The following is a 26,643-nucleotide window of genomic DNA, read 5'->3' as shown; positions in this document are numbered from 1 at the left end:
ATCTTTCCATTCTTAAAGTCACCAGATTATAGAACATTGACACTTCATTCCAAAAAGCCACACTGAGAACCTTACCACTTGTTCTGGGATTGATACCTTTTTCACTGTCCAAAGCTGTCAGTTTATAATTTTATATAATCAAAGGCCTTCTGTTCTAATAGGTTATGTTTTCATTTTTCACATTTTGTATATTTCCAGTAAGTGTGAGAGCCGGGATTTTCTGTTTGGTTTGGTTTGGTTTTTCTTTTTTTATATCAGTCTGTAATCAAGGTTGGTGGTGCAGAAGTCTTTGCTGATTGAAATCACTCAGTTGCACTAAAAGTTCTTACTGGAGTTTTTCAAAAAATATGGAGGTATCTGAGACTGGTCTTACACAGCATCACTAACCTTGAATACTGAAAGAGTAATAGATTCATATAAATATATTTCCTCATATTGATACCTGAAAGAAAAAAACCTGATATTGTACAGAACAGTAAGATCGGAATGTCTAACAGCCGCAGCCATGCCTGGGTATGAGCCAGGGAGCCAAGTAATCAATATTGACGGTCAGTGCTGTCAAATCTAGGGAGTTTTTAGATGATCCTTTTCTTTAATCAGCCAGTAGTAAAGTACTTAATTATTGCGAGCATCATTGATGTATAAGAGTGAGAGACACATTTCTTAAACTCTGTTTATATAAACTTCTATGAAGTGAAATTGCATCTTACTTTTTTCTCCAGATTTCCATTACATGTTATTATTCAAAGAAAATCTTAATGAAAGTTTATGTTGTACACCTGATGGTTTGCTTTTCTGACATTGCGTTGCAATGCTGTGTTAATAGGTTCCTGAAAATTTTGCTGAAAATAAAGTGGCAATATAGTGTTTTATGACCAGTTTTTCTGAATCATAGCCATTCAGGTTTTCTCTCAGGAGAACCTCTGTGTTTGTGTCTTCCTAGGAGAAAGAGGACACCTAAGAAATTACCTAAGCAGTAATTTTTTTTTTTAATTTTTTTTTGGCTGCGCCACGTGGCATGCAGAATCTTAGTTCCCCCACCAGGGATTAAACCCACACCCTGCAGTGGAAGCATGGAGTCTTAACCACTGGACCACCAGGGAAGTCCCAGTAACTTTCTTAAAAGTAGTCAAATAAAAAGGACCTAAAAATGAATCAAAGCAAATGCTAAGTGAGTGTCTAAAGGATACAGACTAATTAGCAAATACATACAGCCTTAGGAGCATTTTTGAGTTTTCATAGGACATGTCTAATTTTATCAAATTTCCCCACGAGTCTTTTTTGTTTTGTATACATATTCATATGCTTTTAAAAAATATATACATGTTTATATATTTCACATACTTAAAAGGGATACTGTAGAAAGTTGAATTTTAATTGGCAAAAGTGATTTTGTTTTAACTTAATGCCAAACCAGTTTTTAAAAAGATTATAAGATACCTTACTATGAAAAAGTTATGACCTTCTAAGTATAACACATCCTTATATTGTCAATAAAGTCTGTATAATACGCTTCTCAAATTGAAGCTTGAGCACTGCTCAAGCTCATATAGTTACTATGTAGCCCCCTTTCACTTACTTTTCCAGTGTTGCTAAGGTACCTCAAACAAAGGTATTCAAACTCAGAGCTTTTTTGCGAAAGATGAATTTGAAAAATGATTAAAAAAAAAATAAAGTACCGCCATGAAACGTTATTTCTTGCAGAACTTGAGTTAATCAGAATATTCATAAAATTACTTTTTATTAGTAGGATTTTCATAGTGAGGACAGAACAGTAAACTTTAATTCTAGATGGGAATTTTTTAAATAAATTATATTCAGGAATTCCCTGATGGTCCAGTGGTTAGGACTCGACGCTTTCACTGCCATGGCCCGGGTTCAATCCCTGGTCAGGGAACAAAGATCCCGCAAGCCCTGAGGCATGGCCAAAAAGTAACATTTAAAAAAAATAAATTATATTCATCTTTTCTTAAGAAAAGCCTCAGTAATTGTTATCAGTAATGGGAAATAGGCCATGCTTAAAAGTTAATTATTTAAAGAATAATCTTGTTTTCTTATGCTTTTCTTCTGATAAGCAAAAGAAATGTATAGTGGAAGGTTGATTATTTTCAGATTTTTATTAGTTGATATTTAATTGTCTTTATTGAATAAGTTGATAAAAGGTTTAAATAAATTTTCATTGGTACCAAAAAATATAGGTCCAACAAAATAAATCTAAGTTATATGTGTAATATTATTTCTATGGCTTTAAGGAGATATCACTCTAAAATTATAAGTACACAGTATACATCTTTTTTATAATATGCCAGCTGATAGGAAAATGAATATGCAATAAGATTCCCTAAGTAAAAATATTTTACCATTATCCTAAATATTTGTTACAAATTACTGTTTCCATTTTAAAATACTTGTTTCTTTTTCTTTTGACCCTGAGATATAAGGTACAATTTATATTTTAATCTAGATATAGCACTATCCACTAGTTATGTTCAAATTATACGTTCCATGGTTTAGTAAAGCTGTTTGGCATTTAACTTTAAATATTAAATAAGCAAAGTATATGTAGACATTTAGTAGCTAAAGGCTTCACATCTTTTATTTCTTATAAATGAGAAATACTGATTTTAGCATTGTCTCATTTTTTATCATGGATCTAAACATTTTAAAACTTATTTTTCATTACTTTTTTCAGATAGTATAAATTCTTTTCTTGGATCTAGGTGCTTTAATTTAGAATGACAGTTGACACTTCTCAGGACATACTCAGTGGTGTTTATTTTAAAATAGTGCACGAGTATTCTGACTTCTGTCATTAAATTCATTTTTCATGTGATGTTCATTTCTATGAAAGTTTTGTGGTTTAATGATCACTGTGCATACCCCTGAGTAGTCACAGAATCACTTGCATGAGGTACGTGAAAGCAATGTCTTGGAAGTGAAACATGGAAACCCAGGATTTATTATTGTATGTTTGGAATGCTTGCATTTTTAATCTCCTGACTCCCACATTCCTAGATCACTTAAAGTTATCTACTGTTTAAATTATGCCTCCTCAAGATGTAAATGTCAAGCAATTTTTTACAGAGAGGGCATATATACTTGTAACTTTTACATTCTTATGCGTTTATATATGTATATATGAAATTTAATTTTCCAGTCTAGAATGTAGTTAGGATACATTACTCCTATCCCCAGTTTAAGAAAAAGTGTACCATTTAGTAAACATGCAGTGAGCGCAAATTACATTTTCCTACTATGTTTTTGTTACTGTCTAGCAGTCAGTATAAAGTTAAAAGACGAGAGAGATAGTATAGTTTTGCCTGCAGAGGTGCCATCATGTGACCCATGGTACAGCTGACTGGGATGGCTTATTGAAATCTTGGTAAGCACAATCAGAAGTGAGGATTTGCTTGACCAAAAGATATTTGGAAGAAGCTGAAAAAAGGATGCTTAAATGCACTGAATAATAATTCATTACAATATAAGAAAACAAGTGGTGTCAGCAAACACATAGAAACTTGTTATGGAATTTGACTGTCCATAGTTTATAACATAGGCTTTCAGTTTTAAGAGGTTTGAGTGCTTTTCCACTTTTTGATTAAACCCATCCTTTCCTCCATTATCTTTTTAGTTCTTAAGACAGAGGAACAAGATAAGTCTATATTGTGTATGTGTGTTTATATATTATGTATATGTATACAATGTGTTAACAGGTTTTGTTAATAAAATTGTACTAAGATGTGTTGGCATCTGAGCATACACATACACGGTTGTGTGATTATGTGTATAGCATAAAGGAACACTTTTGACTGTTGAAATATGCCTGGCTCGAAATTTAATTCAATGCAGTTGCTATGATTGTATTTGTCAATTTTTCATTAAATTAATGTGTGTCTCGCAAATGGAAAATGTAAGGTGCTGTATAATTTTGTTTGGCCAGCTTATTATTTCGTTTGACGAGCTTAAGTTAACATCATTCTTCTGTATCTTGCATATTGTATCACTGTTAAATAATTTTCTATTTTTGTAATCTGTGTTTGAATGAAACTTCTAAAAGTATAAGAATCATTAAAAACCTATTTCTGTTATTGTATAAATCTAAGATATTAACTATAAGCTAATTAAATGTATATTTTTAAATTATTTTTAAAGTTGCTCTATAACATTTTCCCTTATAGCTGTCACAGGATGAATGTAGAGGTGCATTATATAAATACAGACCTGAAGAAGTAGACATTGATGTAAGTATCAGTATGCGATATACTATCAATGCTCTGTCGTATTTTCTGCCAAAACATTGGAAATAAGCATGACAAAAAAATTACGTCTTCATCTCCTGCCCTCCAAAATGACATCAATAACATTTGACATATATATATATATACACACACACTAATATGTGTAAAATAGATAATTAATGAGAACCTGCTGTATAGCACAGGGAACTCCACTTCACTTTGTGGTAGAAACTAATACAACATTGTAAAACAACTGTACCCCAATAAAAAATAACATTTTCTTTTGCATCTAGATTCAGTTAAACCCTCACTCCCCGATTTATTCCCTGCCCATCCCCACCCTCGTAGTTAGCAACTGAACATATTTAGAATCATTTAAGTGAAAGTCAAGGCTATTTTCCAATATAAAATTATGGAGGATTGGAGACAGTAAAATTGGCTGTCATCTAGAGAAAGTATCAGCCTCTAGAAATTCTATCACTGCATCCTTTTGTTATTGTTCTTAATCATATTTTACATCACTGACTTCCTTATTTATGTCTCATTCTTCCCTCATTTCCCCTGGTTTTATTCCATTGAGTTGTACCTCCTCATTTCTGTGTATTCCATCTGATGTTGTCTAACGGAGAGAAGGTGGTTACTTTAATAGATAAATGGCAAAGAAAGTGGCATCTCACATTTCTTGCTTTCTTGTCAGTATGCAATAACGTTTGGGACATATTTACAGCTTGTCCAGGGCTTTTATTTTCAGACGTGTGGTGAACTGGTTTATTGCAGGATTGAAATTTTATTAAAGTACCCTCTCGTATTTTTATAACTAAAAAATTGGGGTATTACCAAGAATTTAAAACATTGAAACTATTGAAAGTGATTTTTCTCCATTAACAATGTTTTTATTTGTATTATTGTAGTTAGAAGAGATTTTTCTGAAAAACATATGAGCATAATTTTAAAACTATAAAAACAGAATCCAGTCTGTGTTTTAAGGACTGCATAAGTTACTTAACCTGTCCAGCAGTTTGTAGAGAAAATATCTTAACCACACTAAAATGATTTGTTAAAGTCATATGAGACTGCCTGAATACTAAGAATATTTTGAATTATGTAGGTTAAATAATATGGTTGAAAATGTTTTTTATTTTATATGCGTTTTTAAGCATTCTTTCTTTATAAGCTATATTTTAATTTTTATTTTACTAATTGAAATGAAAATTGACCTAACTAGCTATTCCATGGCTGTTTTAAATGTGTCTTGTTGTTGTTGTTGTTATGCCTAAATCCAATTACAGGAAAAATTAAAAATTGCTAACAAAAGACATCTTCTTTTGTAACCTAGGCCAAGTTAAGCCGATTATGTGAGCAGGATAAAGTAGTACATGCTCTGGAGGAGAAACTTCAGCAACTCCACAAGGAGAAAGTAGGACAATTATGTTTATTATCTACAACTGATGTTACTTTATATGATTATTATCAGGACACTGATAACTAAAGTAAAGAAGAATTAATTCAATGATGCAGAACATTAAGTGTAATCATTTTTATTATAATAGTACACGCTTGAGCAAGCATTGCTGTCAGCCAGCCAAGAGATAGAAATGAATGCAGATAACCCAGCAGCCATTCAGACCGTGGTGTTACAGAGGGACGATTTACAAAATGGGCTGCTTAGCACATGTCGAGAACTCTCCCGAGCCACTGCTGTAAGTAGCAGATTTTTTTCCTAGTAAGAATCACTGGAATGTTATGCAGTTTTTTGTTTTGTTGTTGTTTGTTTTTTAATTTATATCTCTATTTAATTGGGCTTTCTTTAGGATTTTTCTTTATTATAGCAAAAATTTAATTTGTTATTATTAATAATAACAAAAATAAAGGATGGTCTTTGTTTTTTTAATTAGTGAGCCTTTTGTTCTTTGTGAAATAGTTTTCCAGGGAAGATAAATACACCCGTTTATATATTATAAAAATGAAAAGTCCTTAAAAATGTTAAAATTTATTGCATTAAGAAAATAAATGTTTTGTTAGAATAATTTTTGGAAGGTAGCAATTGGATTCATTTAACCAACGATTTCAATTAAAGGCTCCTGTGAAATGCTTTTAAGAAGCTGTCAGCACTAGCATTTTATAGCTGCAGTGTGATCTAAGTTTAGATGATAGTTTTGAGTAAAAAATATAATTAGCCGAACCTTTTAACCCATAGTCAAGTTACTTTATAAAGAGTCTATGGGAATTACCAAACCTAAAGGTCTTACTTAGAGTTTATAAATTGAGTGTTTTATGAGTTTAAACAGTCTACTTTAGATCCTATGACGTGGTCATTTCTAAACATAGTAAGAGCACCTGTCTAAGCAGTCCTTTGAAAGGGAAAAAAGCCACCTGTTATAGAAAACTGCTAACACACCCTTGTCTGTACCTTCAGTGGGCTGTTTGGGGGCAGCTACCTTTTAAGAAGGTCCATAGGCAGGATAGCTTAACTTAACCAAGAGAGGTCTTTCCCAGCTGGGAAGCTACCAGAATCTCAACATGGCTTTAATTCTAAACACTAAATTCACATTCCAAACATGAACTATTTTAAAAGGAATATACCATGGTTTTATATAAATCAAAACTTGGTTTTTGTGATTCCTAAGTACCTTATGTTTAATATACCTATTCTTTTAAAAATAAAATGCTATTATTTCCATTATCTCGAGTCTCTTAATTATATTGTGATGTTTATAGATTTTTTTTAAGAATTTATCCTTTCAGTTGTGATCTCCTTGAAATCAGAACCATATCTTATTCATCTTTGTAACTCTAGCATTCAACACTATAGGGTGTGCATTAAAAATGTGACGAATGATTGACTGAAAGACTTACCCAACGTTACAAAGCTAATAAATGCAACGCCTAGAGGTCAAATTCAGGGCTTCTAACCATAGTCCTGAAGACTTAGATCTACATGGCTTTTTATAATATCGTCATAAAGAAACTGTGTGAACCTAAAATGTTGTCTGTAAGGAAGAAGTCGTTTAGTTCATCAGTGATGGGTAGGATTTGGAAGAAAGAGAAAGTAAAGGTCTGTCCATACAGGACAAAATGTTCTGAACCATAGCCCAGAGATGAGAACATGAAGGATATATTTGGAGAAACAAGAAATCGAATTGACCAGCTGACTGAAATAGAGGATGGGGATTATAAAATAAGAAAGGGAAAGAGGGGTTAAGCTGTCAGTGCCAGGCTAGTGAAAAGCTCGGTATCCCTGTGACAACCTGAGTCAAATAAAAATTAAGTTGGAAACTATTTCATGATTTCATGTCTGTCATGGAAAGTTCTAGGGATGTACAATAATCCACTAAACTGTTATTTCTTCCCTTACCAAATAGGTTTAATAACTTAAATCTCATCAGTAGGCTTAGAATTTGCTCCATCCCAAGGTAACTCTAGTCCTGATGGAAGTTTATCAAAATATGTTCAAAGAAATTAATCATGTTTAAGTATCTCATTTTCTGGTTGTTATCCCATATAATCACTTTCCTGGGCTTTTGTTGTTGTTTTTTTTTTCTTTGCCTTCCCATTGTTCAGTGGTCATTACAAACCCTCAGTGTGTTCTTCTGAGACATGTCTTAATGCATAGAATACAAACTGTGTTATTTGTGCCTTTATGTAAACTTATATTTGTAGCTTAAGGCTACAAATGATGCATTTATAACAACATACCGGACATACGGTTGGCATTCAGTGGATGTTGATTAGACTTAAATTTGAATTACATTTATGCCAGCCCAATCCCAGAGGATTCCTCTGATTCTTTCACAGTTGATTTGGGGCATTGGTTCAAATCCAAGTCCGAGTTGTAAAAGATATAAGAGGTGTTAATGTTAAGGCCTCTGTAGATTAAAGCTTTGATTCTGAGAACATCTTCTCCTCACCTGGTTGGTCACTAAGGTATTAAAACTAGTATTAACACAAGGTAAACATGTAAAGCAGTGTTCCCTGTGTGGTCGATTTAATTCTTGCTGTAGTATCTCCTTTCCCTAAGCCCCACCCAACACACACACTCGCACGCACGCTTTAAGCACGTAATGACTTTGTGTGCTCTCCTGGCCTCTACTTCTTTTTTTCTTTCTTTCTTTTTGTTTTTGTTTCTGTTTTTTTTTTTAATTTTTTCTTTACTTTATTCTATTTCTTTTTAACCTAAGCCTGATTAGTGAGAAAGATTGTTTTATAACAGTCAGTTATACCTTGCAAATTTTCAATGTGTTGCTGTCTTAGTTTGGGTTTTCTTCCGAAAGCAGAGCCTGGAATGAGGACCTGGGTTCAGAAAGTTTATTTGGGAGCTGATTCCAGGAAGCAGAAGGGAGGGCAGGAGTGCAGAGAATGAGACAGTGAGGGAGAAAAGCCAGTAGATGTTCACTGCCGAGTTGGTATCACCGTGGGCAACCCTCTGAGGAAATGAGCTGAATGTTTCTGAATTTCCCATTGGGAGGCGGGGAGGCTGGGGTTCTACTGCTCCTTGGTCAGAGTTGCCCCAGGGTCCTAAATTCACCCATATTTCCAAACCGTCTTAGCTAATTGACCACAAACACTAGCACTCGAGGAGCTGAACCGGAACCACAGTTCCTTGAAATCAGGTGGGCAGGGGGCATAAACATCTGCTACAGTCACCGCTTGGGGATTTTACATGAGGCCTTATCTCCAATTGTAAGAGAAATATCCTCACGCTTTATCCGCTCATCAGGTACTGCTTTTATTCTTTCTGACAACTCAAGGCGCCAGGTAAAGCAGACACTATTCACATATCTTAGATGAGAATGTGGGGCTCATCCAATAAAATATATTTGTATTTCTATATTTTGTACATATATTATCTGGTTTGGTCCTTAAGCAAATGCTGTACAAAATAGATAGTTATTATCTCCATTTTATTTTCATTTTTATTACCTCCACTGCACAGATGAAGAAGAAACTCAGGTTCGTGAAGATTAAATGACTTTCAAAGTGACATAGCCAATACGAAAAAGTCAACACCTGAGTCAAAGGCTTTTTAAATTCTAGGGCTTCTGTACTTCCTACTCCACTTCACTGTATGTGGTCACTAATTTGTACTTTCTGAAAAAATCAGTCAAATCTAGATTCTCTTACTCAGAAATCTAAAATTGGAATTTCATGGCTCAGTCCCAGGTTTTGGCACCAAAATAATTACTTAGTTAATTGGAATTTCAGACATCAGAAAACAAATATAAAGGCCCCCAGTCCTCCCGAGTGGCTGGTAGATTCCGTACGCATTTATCTTTTGCAGAATAAAAAATAACAGTAAATACTGCAAATGTTTCTGGAGCCGTTTATTGAGTGCCAGATTCTGTTATAAGTGCTTTTCCATGTACCTAAGCCACAGAATAACCCTTTGACAAGGGTACTGTTATCGCTGTGTTAAAAATGGAAAACTGAAGCACAGAGAGATTGCCCAGGATTACGCAGTGGATAAGCATTATGTATAGACTTCCATTAAACTTACTGATGTTTTAAACTCGGTTCTGCATAGGAGGGCTTTGAGTACATGGAGATTTTAGACCAGAAAGGACAAACTTAAAGGGGCAGGGGAGGAGGACAAATGAACCACCCTGAGGAGAAGCTTGCACATTAAATGTCTTCATATTCTCATTCTCAATGTAACAAAGCTACTGAGAATTATGGTTACAGCAAAGAGTAATTTTTTACCGTAGATCCCTCGACATCCATGAATTGTCATGGAATACACTTTGAAGGATTTCAAGATAGTTTTTAAATACCCTGCTCATTTCACGATCACAGTACTACATTCCCAGAAAGAGAGACAGGATACACCTCCTGATGTGCTGCAGTGGAAAGTGTCCAGCAACACTTGTGAGGGTGGGAAAAATCAAAAATCAAATCTGAATCTTAGCAAGCTTCAATATCCAACTACGAGTTTATAGGAAATACAGGAAACAGAAGAGCAAACTAAGCAATACCACAGGAATTCAATTAGCAAAATCTAGCAACAGAGAAATTCTGCAGAACAAATGATCCATTCTCTTCAACAAATAAGTAGCAAGGGAATAGAGAGGGGCAGAGGGAAATTGTTATAGTTAAAAGTATTTTTTAGGAAATTCCTAAATCCAGTGGTTAGGACTTGGCACTCTTACTGCCAGGGCCCCAGGTTCAATCCCTGGTCGGGGAACTAATTAAGATACCAAAAGCCGAGCAGTGCCACAAAAAAAAAAAAATTTGAAGGGATACATATTAATGATTTAAGTAAATAAGAATTTCCCTGTTATCTTTTTCATTTTCATTTCTTTTCTTTAGAAATGCATCCTGAAGTATTTATAAATGAAATGATATGATGTCGGGTGTTTGCTTTCATATAATCTCACAGGGATAGAAAATGGTTGCTGTAGACGAAGCCAGATTGGCCATGTATTGATAACTATTGAATTTGGGTGTTAGTGGGCTACTTTTGTGTATATTTGGAAATTGCCATTGGGTATGCCTGAGAAAGGTTAAAAGAAAATTCACAAAAATTCTAACAAAAAGGTAGCATAATAATAGGTCTTTTTTCTTCATCTTATTGTGTGTGCTAATTTTTCTACTTTTATCATTATAAAAACTTATTATGTCTTCAATTTGTGCAGTAAAAATTAACCATTTTCTTTGAGATGGAATATTGTTTTGTTTAGAAGAGAAGATTAGCGGAGAAACTGAATACATGAGTTAAAGATTATAAGTAGCCAAAAAAGAATGACTATAATTATTACAAACTAGAAATTTAAAATAAAGGTAGCTCTGTAACTATGCCTGATTTAGTTGAACCTCACTTTATACAGTTTGAATTTGGTCCCTTGCAACATCTTTTTAGATTCAGAAAAGCAATATTGGGAATTTCCTAGCAGTCCAAGTGGTTAGGACTCCGCACTTCCACTGCAGGGAGCCCAGGTTCGATCCTTGGTCAGGGGAACCAAAATCCTGCAAGCTGCACAGCGCAGCTAAATAAATAAATAAATAAATAAATAAATAAATAAAAAGGCCAATATAGTAGTCATTATTAGATAGTATAGTAAGATATGTCATGTGCTTAGTAAATAGTGATTTTTATTTGAGATGCAGTTATGTACCAAGGCAAGTATAAAATCATAAAAGACATTTTTTAAAAAAATTATTCAAATTGCTGAACACATTCTTAAAAATCTATGTCAAGAAATCTATATCCTGAAGGTAAAAATGAAATCAGATTTTTATCTTGCTTGATCTCAAAAATCAGCTGCTTCTAATACCCAGTTGACAGAGTTGTTATCGTTGGTTGGTAGTCAAAATTAATATTTTTTGTGCCTAATCCCCAAAATGTAACAGTAAATTTAAATAGTGCAGTATTTTAATTATCCAAGGTTTAGTAGTGGACATTAATCTGTAATATTTAAAATTGAAGCATGGTTGGAGCTTAAGAAGCTAATAATCACATATCTATATTATTGCCTCGTCTCTATTTTGAAACAGAAAATCTATTCCCAATTCCTTACCAAAGCCTTACGCTTCATTTTTTTAAAACAAAAAGTAGAACAGCGAATTAACATTTCTTAGATTAATACTCAGGGACACTACTTAAGAGGCAAACCAAAAGCAAGGCAGTCTCTCTATTAGCTCTAAGCATTATGTAATAATATTTATACTTATGTGTATCATGTTGTGTAACTACTCCCATGGGTAGATTTTATTATAAATTGCAATTGGTTCTGGACAAGAAAAGGAAAGTTCTTATTACATTAAAAACTTGGAAATAAATCATCAGTCCTAATCCCTTCTTAATAAAGATCACAATATGTAGCTGCTGTGGCTCTGTAGTTAGATATTAAAATCCTCTTTCATCTTTTTGGTAGTCTGGGGTTTCATTGCCTGTAAGTGTTGCAAACCTACTTGAAATTTGTTTTTCCTCACAGTGGCCAAGTCTTGTCTCATTGCAGACTATAAAGAAGTAACCACTGTTAAAATGTACTTACTTGTTCCAATCCTTAAACTTAGACTAAGTCAATTTTTTTTTATAAATTTACTTACTTATTTATTTTATTGGCTGTGTTGGGTCTTTTTTGCTGTGTGCAGGCTTTCTTCTTTTAGTTGCGGTGAATGGGGGCTACTCTTCGTTGTGCTGCACAGGCTCCTCATTGCCATGGCTTCTCTTGTTGTGGAGCACGGGCTCTAGGCGCATGGGCTTCAGTAGTTGCAGCACATGGGCTCAATAGTTGTGGCTCACGGGCTCTAAAGCACAGACTCAGTAGTTGTGGCGCACGGGCTTAGTTGCTCCGAGGCACGTGGGATCTTCCTGGAGCAGGGATCGAACCCATGTCCCCTGCATTGGCAGGCGGATTCTCAAGCACTGCGCCACCTAGGAAGCCCAAAGTCAAATTTTTTTAAAGTTTTCTGCCATCCCTCTAGCAACTCCACACACGCACATACGCACACTTTTTTTTAACCTTTGTTAGAGTGGAACATATTCTCAGAGAAGTACACAGATTAACTGCACAGATATGGCCAACATGCATATCAAGCCACTGAATTTTACTAGCATGCCAGAAACTCCACTCCTGGTGACTGCCTCCTCCCCAAACACCACTACCTGATTTTTAAGCTATATATTAGCTTTGCCTGTTTTTGAACTTTATAAAAGCATAATCGTATAGTATATACTGTTTGGATGAGGTTCATCATGTGGTTGTAAATTGCAGGATTTAACTCATTCTCTTAACTATATGGCTTGAAAGTCCATGTTTTTATTGAAAGCACTGCTGTGTTTCCTGACTTGTGCCTGTGATTTTAAGATAATTGTATATTTGCGAGTCATTACCCCTTTTAATTGCCTTAGTATACCTATATATTATCTTCTTGACAAAAAGCGGTAATGTTATATTTAAAGATTTTAACATTATACTTGTAGAAGCCACTAAATTCTTTAATGAAATGCTCAGCCAGGTGTTAGGAGGACTGATGTTATGCCAGTGCTCCCTCTTTTCTTGCTGTCCCTCATCCACTTGTGTTACTACCCACCCATAATCATGTTGGAGGAGCCCAGAGGTAAAGGCAGAAACAAGCCCAGCAGGATAATGGGACTCAGGCCAACTGGTACAGTGCACTGGCGAGACTCTCCAGGTTAGGAAAATTGAAAGTATATTGCATTTCTTCACCCCTAAAGTATTACTAAAGTAAGCTCTACCTCTCAATCTCTATATTTTTATGTGTTTCGGTAAGAAAGACTAGAATTCTCAGCATCCTAAAATGTTCTTGTATTTAGTTGCCTCTGTAGCACCTTTGATCTCACCCTGAACTTTTCTACAAAAGAGGTTCAGTGTCAGTTTGGCAATGCCATCTCACTTCATTGCTGGGCTACCAGTGGGTCAGTTATTCTCATTTTACCCTCCCTGAAGCCTTCAGAGGCCCACTATTTAAATTTGCAGTCCCTGTGTTGTATACAAATTGAAAGGGACTCAGAGCAACTAAGCCCGTGTGCCACAACTACGAAGCCTGCAGTCTAGAGCCCAAGAGCCACAACTATGGAGCCCACGCACCTAGAGCCCGTGCTCTGCAACAAGAGTAGCCGTCTCAATAAGAAGCCCATGCACTGCAATGAGGAGTAGCCCTGCTCTCCACAACTACAGAAAGCCTGCACACAACAACTAAGACCTAATGCAGCCAATAAATAATAAATAAATAAATAAATAAATAAAATTTAATTCATTGTGAAATCTGCTTAATAGACTCCCTAAATTATATGCTATAGAGAGAATAAAAATCTCCAGTGGTTTATCTCTGCTTTTTAAAAAAATATAATTCATTATAAAACCTGCTTCTAAGGAGACATCTTAAATTCAAAAAGCAATTATTCCAAATGGCTAAATTTTAACACTCATCTTAATTTTTTAAAGTAACTTTCATTGCCTAAGTTTTTAAATGATTTTAAGCTAGTTGCAGAATATACAAAATAGAATAACTCTTTAAAAGAGAACCTCTAGGACTTCCCTGGTGGCACAGTGGTTAAGAATCCACCTGCCAGTGCAGGGGACATGGGTTCAAGCCCTGGTCCAAGAAGATCCCACATGATCCTACTGAGCCCACGTACCACAACTACTGAAGTCCACGTGCCTAGAGGCTGTGCTCCGCAACAAGAGAAGCCACTGCAAAGAGAGGCCTGAGCACCGCCGCGAAGAGTAGCCCCCGCTTGCTGCAACTAGAGAAAGCCTGCACACAGCAACGAAGACGCAGGGCAGCCAATAAATAAATAAATACATAAATTTAAAAAAGAAAAGAAAACTTCTAGGAACTTGAGTATTGCTGCCTTTTTTTAAAAACTGCTAAGATGTTTTAAGTAACCTCTCTTCTACACTCAGTACCCTCTTTCTTTATCCCAAAACTATTGCTATTGTTGAAATAACATTTCCCAGGAGAGCTTCACTCAAAGCAGCTCAAGTCAAGAAATCTCTGGTCAAGGGAGGCTCTTAGACAAGAGTTACTGATTTATTTTACAACAGCATTCAGTAAATATTTGTTGGTTGTGTCATGTGTGCCAACACCACACTAGATACTGGTGACAAAATAGTGATCAGATATACTCTCTGTCCTTAGTTTATCAATTTGACCTCATACCACTCTCTGAAATGTCTGAAGGGTGCCTATACTCCCATGAAATAGCATCCCTGAAACAGAATGTTGTGACAATGTATTTTTGAGCACTTGTAGAATTATTCTGTATTAAATAGGTGACAAGTGGATAAGAGTCAAGTATGAAAGTTTTCTCTCTGAGGGTTTGGGGGTAGTTTTTTTTTCCCCAAAGGAGAAAAGTATAGGTGAGTAGTACCTCTGTCGAGTCTTTATGAGCAGAATTTACTGGATTAGTTAGCTGAATTAGGTTCATTACATTACTGTAGATTTATTCTGAGTAAGGTCATGTCAGGCTTCTGGTGTTATTGAAAAATCTAACATGCTATAATACAACCTATTTAGTATTTTTATTCCTGGACAAATTTTAATCACGTCAGATAAGAAAATGCTTTATTTATGCCTCTTCTGCATTTTAAGAAATCACTTTCAAGAGAAATTTTATGTATTACCATGAATAAAATAACATTTCCTCAAAATAAAATTCTTTAGATGTTAGAATCAACTGAATATTTTGATGTCATGAATGAACAAATAATAAATTGTTAAGGTGGGTTTGTTTGGGTTTTTTAGGTTTTGAGATTTTGTTGTTTTTTTAAGTGAATTTGAGTACAGCAACAGCACAATAATAAATCAGTTGCTCAGTAAATTCTTAAATTGAAACAAAAAGAGAAAAAAGCAAAGGGATATAATTATGAAAGTTATAAAATTTTTTATTTTGCCCATTATAAACTATAGGCTTGATAACACACCAGCACATTTCTCCAATAAAATAATTAAAGCTCTTTGATTTTAGGAACTGGAACGAGCATGGAGAGAATATGATAAGTTAGAATACGATGTAACTGTTACCAGGAACCAGATGCAAGAGCAGCTAGATCGCCTTGGTGAAGTTCAGGTACAGAATTATAATATTTTTACATTGGCTTAACTGGCTTTGACTGGTGCTGTACAACGCATCTTGGTAGATTCATGCACACCCTTAACAGTTGTTGCATTATTGGCTGCCTAACATCTGGGTTTGAATACTTCAAATGATAGGAATCTTACTGTCTCACAAAGTAGCCCATCCCTCATTGTTTAAAAGTTCTTTTCTATTCGGCTCGTGGTGAGCCCTAGAGTGTTCTGTTCTCCTAGCTAACTATGTCACTTGTCAGTGAAGTGTCAAATTATCTTATCCATTCTATATTAAATCCCTCTCTTTTATCAAATTGTATTTAGACTGTTATCTTGACTGCTATATTAGAATAGGGGAAGATGCCAGTACCATTTGGCACAAAGAATCCAGTTTTATGAAGAGGCAAATAGGGAATCAAGTTCCAGGTGTTTGTTTTCTTATCTATAAAATGGAAATAATAATACCTGTCTTAAAATGTTGCCCTGAGGATTGGAGTTAATATATGTTTAAGAAAATAATAAAAATGACTTTATGCTTGTGACCCTGTGTATATTTGATCATCTCCATTGTAAGCCCAGTGGACTCAACAAATCAATACAACAATAAAGACTTAGTAAGGTTTACTCATAGAAAGTCAACTGTCTTCTATGCGTGCTGTCCACAGTAGTAACCACCAACCACATGTAGCTGTTGGGCACTTGCAGTGTTGCTAGTGTGACTGAGGAACTGAATTTTTATTATCTAAATTTAAGTAGCCATGTGTGGTTGTGACTTCTGTATTTAGTAACATTGAAGTTACTAAATACAATAGAAAATAAAATAGAATATAATGGTAAACATCTAAAATATAACCAAGGGGTCAGCAAACTTTTTCTGTAAAAGGTCAGATATTAAATATATTATATTTGGTGTGTCAGGTATATATGCTCTGTCACTAAATCTTTGGTGTTTGGGGGTTTTTAATAACCCCTTAAGTATGTAAAATTTATTTTTAGCTCACAGGTTATAAAAAAAGAAGCTGCAGGCCAAAGCAGTTTGCCAATCCTGATTTAACCTAGCAAAAAATGTCCATCATGAAAACTTAATTACTATATTATATGATATAAGAGAAGACCTGAATAAATGGAGAGGTATAATTGCTATACCATGTTCATTGATGGCCTGATTTAATATTATTATGATGAAAACTCTTCCCATAAGCACAATTCCATTCCAACCAAATTTCCAGAACAAAATTAACAAAATGGTTCTATATTTTTAAGGTATAATAAATATCACAGGTAGCTAAGACATGATTTGAAAAACTAAAGAACTGGGAGGCACACCTTATGAGAAGTAGCACTGCACATGTAGCCTTAGGCCAGTTACATAACAGCTTTGTGCCTCAGTTTCCACAACTGTAAAATAATAATAATACCTACCCCGTTGGGTTATTATGATGGTTAAATGTGTTGATTTTTTTTGAAGCACTTAGAATAGAACCAAGCAAATAAAACATATTATATATATGCTTGTTAAATACATAAGCCAACAATGAAAGCAACATAGAAAACTTGAAAGATGACATACGAGGAAGAAGTATCTTTAATCTCTAAAAATTCAGCAAGTTACTATCTAGATTTGCAAAGAACTTTTTCTTTTTGATTTGGAGAAACAATGCATTATAAAAATAGATGAAGAACATAGTAGTTTTAATTAATAGAAAATTTAACTCAGTTGGCTAACAAGTGTTTGAAAAAGTTGGTCAATGTCACTAGTAACCAGAGAAGTGCAAAATAAAACAAAAATGAGACTTTCATTGTAAACCTTTCAGAGAGACAAAAATATGTATTTTTTTGTTATTGCAAAAGTAATAATACATATTCTGTATGTGCAATTGTCTGATTTTTATAGTTTATATTCCCTGCCTATAAGTCTTTATCAGTATTCACATCTCAGGACTGTCATAATTGTGACAGTTTCATACTTACTACCTATTGATTTTAAAGTTACATTCCTAAAAGTGATATTCTTGTTTTCCTATTTATCATTAAGTCATGGAGTTTTATTAGGATCTTACCAATATGACCTTATTTTGGCTTCAATTAGCATATTTAGCCAAAGGATATGAAATGGTGTATTACAGTTTAAAAAGTAGATATAATTTTAGAATAGAATAAAAATGGCAATAATAAATTTAGATTCCAAAACGGAAAATTTGTCCTGCAACTACATTTTTTTACCTCTGTCAGTCAAAACTCTTGAAAATATATTTGTTAATTGCCCTTTTTTTTCCTTTCTTTTTTTCTTTTTTTGGCATGTCTCAATGTTCTAGAACTTAGGAAGCTAAAATACTTTCCTTTTATCCCCTAAAATTTTTTGTTTAATTTGTGGTTTGTGAGTTTCTGTTCTCTTGTGTTTTTGTTTTGCTTTGTTGGTTTTGGTTTAGGGGGGATTCCCCATTTTTAATCCCATCTAATCAGTCTTCCTTCCTGGGATTGTAAATAATGCAATGCGATGCTTATTTAAAAAGATGTGAAATAGTGTGTATAGGTCTGAAATATTACATTTTTCTTTCTCTGCTTTTCTTTCTATCTTTGCCATTGACATTGCAAAATTGAGATGGTCACACAGATCATATTAAATATTCTCAAAACTTAATCCACTGCAACTCTCATTTTTTAAAATATATAATTAGTGGAATTTATAACTGTATTTAATGATTTCTCCCCCCGTATGTGATCTGTCCATTTGTACTGATAGACTGAATCAGCAGGAATTCAGCGTGCACAAATTCAGAAAGAACTCTGGAGAATTCAGGATGTCATGGAAGGACTGAGTAAACACAAACAGCAGAGAGGCGCTGCAGAAGCAGGTGCACTAGCTTCACCTTTCATTCCGCACTAATTAACCATCATGTTATACCAAATGGAATGACACATAGAAGTGGGTTTGTCTTGTTATTTTAATGGATTTTTGACATGAGGAAACAGGCACTTTGTAATACTGAATCAGTACCCAAGTTTATATGTAACGTAGAAAACAAAAGTTCTACCAGCCACACTCACACAAAAATAAATCATTGTTTTGTGCCTGTAATTATACATACAGAGTGTTTTGGTTTTGGGAGTTTTTTCCCCACAACAGAAAATGTTGTTTTTCATCAATATGCTTTTTTTCTCCTTAACAGTACAATACAGTGACAGCTGTGTAAGAATCCGTTGTATAGGTGAACTATAATTTAACAATTTTGGTGTTAATGAACACTTGTAGGTTGCTTCCAGGTTGTGGGTTGGTTGGTTGGGTTTTTTTGGTTTATTTTCATAAGCCAATGTATAATGAACATTACTGTGTACATAGTAAACATACATGCTAGTACTAATGGATTTTATCAAGTGGGAAATAAGCGCACATTTTTCCATTTTGATAGGCACAGCCAAAATTGCCCTCCTAAAAGATTATATCAAATCATACTTACTCCGGTAGTATTTGAGAAAAGCCATTTCCTCATTGTCTTGTTTAAATTAGATATTTCAGCTTGTATTTTTTAATGTAATGGGTTTTTTTAATTTATTTTATTGAAGTATAGTTGATTTACAATTTGTTAGTTTCTACTGTACATCAATATAATGGGTTTTAAATTCAGAAAACATTAATAAATGAGGGGTTAGAAACTGTAGGCTTTGTTTAAAATAAGTGAAATGAAATTGTTCCTTTTTTCTGTCAATTTAGGAAGATATGTTTGGTGTAAGTAGTTATGTTTTATAATTTTTTTAATAGGTATGATAGGATCGAAGCCTTTCTCAACAGTTAAGTACAAAACTGAGGTAAGTTTGGATTGTTTGTCTAACTATAAACTAATTATTTTAATTTATAATTAAAATGAGAATTTACACATAGCAAAAATGTTTTCTAAATATATTTGCATTATTGTTTTTATCTTGAAATTTCACTGGTTCAGTAATTTGGTGCTTCTAACAAATGTTATCTTCTTCCCTTTTCTTAATGCAAAAAAAAATTGAATCACTACTTCTCATCCGTGTTAGAACTTGAACATTGTCATGTTTTTTCTAGTCTAAGTAATTTGAATATTTGTTTATCATTGTTTGGTATACTTAAATGCATAGGATGATTGATAGATGAGTTGGCTGTGTATGATGCATACCATAAAGAAATTACAGCTACAAAGAGATACTGTCAACCTAGTTGAAAGCATCTATGATCTTGAATTTTGTTTAAAAGCCAATCAAAAAGAAATGTTTTTTTTTTCCTCTTAAAAATTACCAAAACAATACAGTATGGAGTGAGGCTTTTTTAAATTAATTTTAATTAATTCTTTCCTTCTATTTTTAAAGTAAAATACAGTACTTTCATTTGATATTTTGTTATTGAACCTCAGAATAAAGCTAACCTGTGTGTTACAGGAGAAAATGAGATGCAAATTTAAAACTCAGTTATTGGCTATCATAAACATTTTTTGATTTTACTTTTCAATATGAGACTCTTGGCTTGGCAGTGTCCCTTTGATTGTCTTGAAATGAATGTAAGTTAACTTACCTTTGCAAAGAATTTCGATATACTTAATTCAATATGCTTATCTAAATAAGGTGACTATTCTACAATCTTTAGGAAGAGGAAGTAGTCCCACCTCGTCCTCCACTTCCTCGGTCCTATGACTTTACAGACCAGCCTCCCATAATCCCCCCTCTGCCCAGTGATAGCAGCTCCTTGCTCTGTTATAGCAGGGGCCCAGTCCATCTGCCCGAAGAAAAGAAGATTCACCATGTTCAAGGATATCCAAGAAATGGATCTCACTGTGTAAGTGGCTGCAATAGCCACAGAATAATCAACCGTACATGCCCTCATTTTTCAAACTTAATTTATTTTAGACTCAAAGTTTTTTTTTATTATAACACCACTTTTAGCCAGCACTTTTTTTGTTTATATAATATTACCATTTGTGTTTCCTATTTTAGTTTTACCATTCTTACTTTGTAATACTTTCACAATTTTAATAATATTTCATAGTTTCTTGCTTTTCATGAATATATTCATAAAGTGGTTACTTTGCATGTGTTTAAGGAGTCATATTTTAAATCTGCCATTTCAGAATAGAAGAAAAATGGTATCTTTAGATCAGAAAGAAGTGAGAAGGAAAAGATTCTTACCAGGAATGATAAAAAGGTTGGGATGTGGGCAGTTCAGTCTAGGAAAAGTGTTAGAGGATGTGGACATTGCCAAGGAGAGACATTACCCATGGAAACTAGGGAAAAGAAGTTTGGGAAGTAAATAAATGTAAAATGCAATAAGCAAGGAGAAGAGAACAAGGAGAAAAGGAATAGGGCAGAGTTAATATGTTATATTTTCAGACTGTAATTTTTCTATGATAAAAATGTTCTGATGACTTTGTCCCTAAAAGAAATAGTCTTAATTTTAAAACTAAAAGATTTACTGGTTAAAAATCTTTTAAACCCTCTTTTTTCTACCCTGGTTGTAACATGTATATTAATTGTGTTATACCCAAGATAGCTGACTGAGACTTTTAATTGTTAGAGTGTGAGTCTATAGAGGTAAACATTTTAAAAGAGACTTTTGCTTTTTTTTTTCTTTGTAATTACATATCTTCCTTTCAAGGGTCCAGATTATAGACTCTACAAGAGTGAACCAGAGTTAACAACAGTGGCAGAAGTTGATGAGTCTAATGGAGAAGAAAAATCAGAACCTGTTTCAGAAATGGAAACTTCTGTCAAAGGTCAGCATTTGAGATATGTTTTATCTCCTGTGTTTTTCAGACATTTTAGCAATCAATTCAGTTTCTGTGTTGACACAGTGCATATGTAAGTCCACAATCCCTTATGAAACCTTTAGAATCTGATGAGTTTCTGAATTTAGAAGTTTTCAGATAGTGGGAAGATAATGTGACCCATAAACCGTATGTTACGAGTCATCTGTCTCTTTGCCAGGCATTAGGCAGTCGTCCCCCACCCCTTTTTTGTTTTTTATAAATTTATTTATTTATTTATTTATTTATTCATTTATTTATTTATTTACTGAGTTGGGTCTTCATTGCTGCGCGTGGGCTTCCTCTAGTTGCTGTCAGCGGGGGCTATTCTTCATTCTGATGCGCGTTCTCCTCGTTGCAGTGGCTTCTCTTGTTACGGAGCACGGGCTCTAGGCTTGCAGGCTTGGGTAGTTTCGGCACATGGGCTCAATAGTTGTGGCGCACGGACTTAGTTGCTCCGTGGCATGTGGGATCTTCCTGGAGCAGGGATCAACCCCATGTCCCCTGCATTGGCAGGCAGATTCTTAACCAATTCCCCACCTAGGAAGTCCCAGTCCCCCCTTTTTAAATACATTACTGTTTCTGGAATATTCATCCTATGTGGGATAAAGACTAAAAAGCTTTATATCAGTTCAGGTTAGGTTTTACTGAGAAATAAGTTTATGCCAAACTTTTGAAAAGCTTTCTGTTTCCTAACCTGACACTTTTATTTTCTGGTTTTTACTCTTTCAAAATTATACATAAAAGATTAGTACTAAAACAAATTTTTACAGTTTCTATAAAATAAAAAAATTCTATAAAATAATGCTTATTCTTACTGTGTGTACTCTATTTTTTTAATGCTGGTCATTCAAGAAATTGGTGTTATAAAGAAAAAGGGGGACTTCCCTGTCAGTCCAGTGGTTAAGACTTTGCCTTCCAGTGCAGGGGGTGCAGGCTCAATCCCTGGTTGGGGAGCTAAGATCCCACATCCCTCTCACCCTAACCCTAACCCCAACCAGGGATCGAACCCATGCCCCCTGCAGTGGAAGCAGGGAGTCTTAATCACTGGACTGCCAGAGAAGTCCCAATATTTACACTCCTTTCTCATTCTCTTCCAAGTCATATCTTCTTTCGTATCTTTATTGAAAGTCCTTGTTAACTCTCCCTTTTCATACGCAGATGTAAGTTAAGCAGTCTTAGTCTTAGTCCTCACTGTATTTGGTGCATATAATTATAAACGTGCAGGAAATATCAGACGGCAAGCAAACTTAAAGGTTTTTGGCAAATAGGTAACTGGATACCTTGGCCAGTCCTCCTGCAGAAATTGATTATAAATGCCAGTTCAAAAAAAAATAAATAAAAATGCTAGTTCAGAGCATTTTAAATTTTTTTGAGAAGCTTCAACAAGGTGAAGAAAAGTAAAAAGAGGAATGTTCAGGCCAAAAATTATATGAAGAGTGGTACATCAGCCTACTTGGGCTGCCATAACAATATACCGTAGACCAAGTGGTTTAAACAACAGAAATGTATTCTCACAGTTCTGGAGGCTAGAAGTCCCAGATTGAGTCCCAGGAGGGTTTGGTTTTGGGTGAGGACTCTTTTCCTGACTTGTAGATGGCTGCCTCTTGCTGTGCCCTCACTTGGCCTTTCCTCTGAGTGCGTGTAAATTCCCTGGTATGTCATTTTATAAGGACAGTGATCTTTGGGGGTCAGGGCCCCATCCTTATGACCTCATTTAACCTTAACGACCTCCTTTTAAGCCCCATCTCCAAGGCCATCACATCAGGGTGTAGGGCTTCAAGAGGAATTTTAGGAGGACCGATTCAGTCCATAGCAGGAGGCTTCCAAGCCTTGTAACAGGACAAAGCTCAGAGCATGAACAAACAAGGAGTCTGCTGGATTAGGGTTATACTCTCAGTGAAAACGAGTTAATCCGATTTTATCAAAATTTACAACTTTTGACCATCAGAATGGAAAAAAAATTATCAATACATGTACCTTACAAAATCCTTGTATCCAAAATATATAAACAACTTTTGAAAATCAGTAAAGAAGATAAACAACCCAATAAAAAGTAGGCAGAAGCCTTGGAGAGTCAACAAACAGGTAGACAAATGGCCAATAAGCACATGGAAAAGTTTACAAGTTATTAATCATAAAAGAAATGCAGTTCTACTGTAAATAAAAATCACAGTTCACACCTTCTATAGTGGCTAAACTTGAAAGACTGACTAACTACCTAGTGTTGGTTAGGATGTGGAATAGTTGGAATTCATACACATTTCTGATGTGGTATAGGATGGAACATTTTGGCAGTTTCTTATAAGGTTAAACATGCAGCTTTCCTATCCAGGAATCCTATATATTTATCTAAGAAAAATGAGGACAGAATTCCTCAAAAAGACTTATCCAAAGGTTTTTATAGTAGCTTTAATTCATAATAGACAAAAACTGGAAGCAGTCATATGTCTGTCAACAAGAGTGGCTAAACGGGTTGCAATACTCCTTGGCAGAAAACTGATAGATGTATTTACTCATAAAAACTATATCACCTGAAATATGTTCCCTAATATGGTTTGAATTCTTCCTTGAAGTTTTTCTTCTTTTAAAATTTGGGATGTTGTTTTAAAAAACGTATAAGCTCTCACGTAAATTGTGTGAAGTATACAGATCTATTATGGTGTAATTTATTTTGTACCACATGACTTAAAGTGGAGCTTTTAAAAATGGACCGCCGGCAGGCATGGTAGGAGCCTTTTCCTAATCTGAATTGCAAAATTACTTGTATCGTAACACATTAGTCCAGCTCTTCCATCCTCAAAGATACAACTCTTAATAAACATGCAGAGTTCATAAACAGTACTAAAACTTCATTAAGCTGCAGGTTGTTTGGTTCATAACCTAAAGGGGCCCTGAATGATCAACCACCCTTTTGTCTTTGGTGGGGAAAAACAGATTTCATTTTTCTACTTAGTTAATGTAACTTTAGTGAGCCCAAAGAGAATGATTTTTCTTTTTTTCAGCAAACCGTTGAGATTTGATTTTCTTCTTTTCCTTGTGTCCTCAGTGGACTACAGTGTATATATTCTGCCTACACAAGATGACTATGGTACAAATGAATACATTTTATGCTAACTGACAGCTTTTATTGTTGCGTTAATAATTTTGTATGTATGTGTATTGTATGTTTTCTAATTATAACAGTAGTGTGTGTTCATTTTAGAAATTTTCAAAAATGCAATAGAGAACCTAACTTCAATCACCTGTAGTTAAATATTGTTAACATTGTTACTGGATTCTTCATGGAGGCAGTGCAGTGTTTTTAAGAGACCAGATGGGAGTTAAGGACATGTAGGTAAATTACTTAACCCTTCTGGCTGTAACTTTCCTCATCTGTTTGAGAAGATAAAACTAAGGAAGGTACTTTCAGCCTCTGAAAATAGTGTAAGTCCTTCATAAAGAAGCAGAGCAACACGCGGGGGAAAAAGGCCAAAGCAGACGCTCCAGCCAGGCTGCTGAGCTGTATGGACTTGAGGAAGTAGACCAGATCCTGCACTTCATTCACCTGCTTTTCTTTACAGGGTTGTTATAAGGATATATGATCCACTGAGTATTACTAAATTTTATAATTTTTTAATGTTATCTGTTATAATCAATAGAACTTTATTTCTAAATCTAACCCTAAATTTGTCTGGTTAGTGTCATTGCCGGCTTATTAGGTAAAGTAACTAATGAAGACAACATTTCCCTGTATCTTTTCAAACAATAAATTTGCCTTCTGATTTTAAAAGCCTCAGAAATTGAATATGTCGAAAGATAGCAGTGTCATGTGAAGATTTTTTGTAGAACTTAACTCTTTTAATTTTTAGGTTCGCACTTTCCTGTTGGAGTAGTCCCTCCAAGAACAAAATCCCCAACGCCTGAATCTTCAACAATAGCCTCATATGTAACCTTAAGGAAAACTAAGAAGATGATGGATTCAAGAACGGTATTTAAGTATACATTAATTTCTAGAAGGAGTCTCACGCTGATTTACTGCCACCTTATATATGGTTTAAGTTTTAGTGGTTTTTCAAAACTTTTTTTACATATTCTAGGAAAAAATTAATAATCTTAATTTTTTAAAATTACAGTTAGAGAATTAGCACCTCAGAGGACAGGCCTAATCTAGGTTTTCTTTGCTCAGACTCCACCTGAGGTCTTTAGGGCACAGTTTGTGGAATCTGTTCTCAGGTAGCTGCCCTGTATTTCCGTATTACCTCCATTGGTGCCTCCAAGAATTTCCTTAGGAGAGGGATTGACATGTTCCGTGATCGTTCAAGCTGATGGATTTCCAAGCCAGCCTGAGTTTGCAGGGCCTTTCACCTATGGTAGACTTGGAGTTTGCCTAGTTCCAGTGAGACCTGTGAATTGAGATTGGGAAGTAAATCCTATATTTTACACTTTCATCTGAGATCCACTGAATTCAAACTGGCTTTAAACCAGTCTGATCTTGGTCTTCTGGGGAAGATTCTCAGAGGTCTTAACTCCCTTTCCCCAAGTACCCTCTAGAAATTTGGGCTGCAAAATGACTTTTACTTTTCATCTTTATAAATTCTCTACTTATTTGGTATGAGATAACTTAAAACTATAAGACTGAAAGGTACAACAAATGGTAAGATTTATGATTATTCCTGAAAGATATTAAAATACAAAGTATTTGCCAAAAATCCGGACAAATTTATATATAAGAAATGTAATGGTTCTGTAGTAATGTTGTTCATAGAGTTGGGTATTTTTTAGATTAAAGGGGTGTTTTCTTTGGAAATTGTAATGTGAAATAAGTCAACAGAAAAAAACAAAATTTTTAATGCACGTTGAGATCAGACAGAAAGATATTAGTGGATTTATATTATTCTATAACTACCTTTTTTAAAAAATAACTATCTTATATACTAGAAGAAAGACTTCTACATAACCAAATACTGGGGGGAAAGTATAGAAGACTGTAATTATCTTAATACTGTACAGGAAAGTCCTTTATAAGCCATACAGATGCTAGAAGAAAATACTTGCAATACAACGGAAAAGTTTCATAATAATATTTGAGGAATGAATATAAATCAGTTATTTTTAGGGTTTTTTGTAAA

At 34.5% G+C, this 26,643-nt stretch overlaps 1 protein-coding gene across 3 annotated transcripts in view; it reads left to right on the top strand.

The window, feature by feature from the left end:
- Nucleotides 1-26,643, top strand: part of PLEKHA5 (pleckstrin homology domain containing A5) — a 233,168-nt gene that overhangs the window by 195,593 nt on the left and 10,932 nt on the right. For 2 of the 3 annotated variants that reach the window (XM_057703988.1, XM_057703989.1), the window contains 8 exons: nt 4,179-4,241; nt 5,575-5,655; nt 5,789-5,938; nt 15,670-15,771; nt 18,514-18,625; nt 19,531-19,577; nt 21,385-21,502; nt 25,384-25,502. In XM_057703988.1, coding sequence (XP_057559971.1) covers nt 4,179-4,241; nt 5,575-5,655; nt 5,789-5,938; nt 15,670-15,771; nt 18,514-18,625; nt 19,531-19,577; nt 21,385-21,502; nt 25,384-25,502 — 792 coding nt within the window. Of the gene's footprint in view, nt 1-3,631; nt 3,668-4,178; nt 4,242-5,574; nt 5,656-5,788; nt 5,939-15,669; nt 15,772-18,513; nt 18,626-19,530; nt 19,578-20,379; nt 20,569-21,384; nt 21,503-25,383; nt 25,503-26,643 lie in introns of all 3 variants that reach the window. The other variant, XM_057703991.1, reaches the window with a different exon arrangement.

The sequence above is a fragment of the Hippopotamus amphibius genome, chromosome 12 (assembly GCF_030028045.1).
Source record: "Hippopotamus amphibius kiboko isolate mHipAmp2 chromosome 12, mHipAmp2.hap2, whole genome shotgun sequence".
Classification (NCBI taxonomy): Eukaryota; Metazoa; Chordata; class Mammalia; order Artiodactyla; family Hippopotamidae; genus Hippopotamus; species Hippopotamus amphibius.
This window is presented reverse-complemented; position numbering and strand designations above follow the sequence as displayed.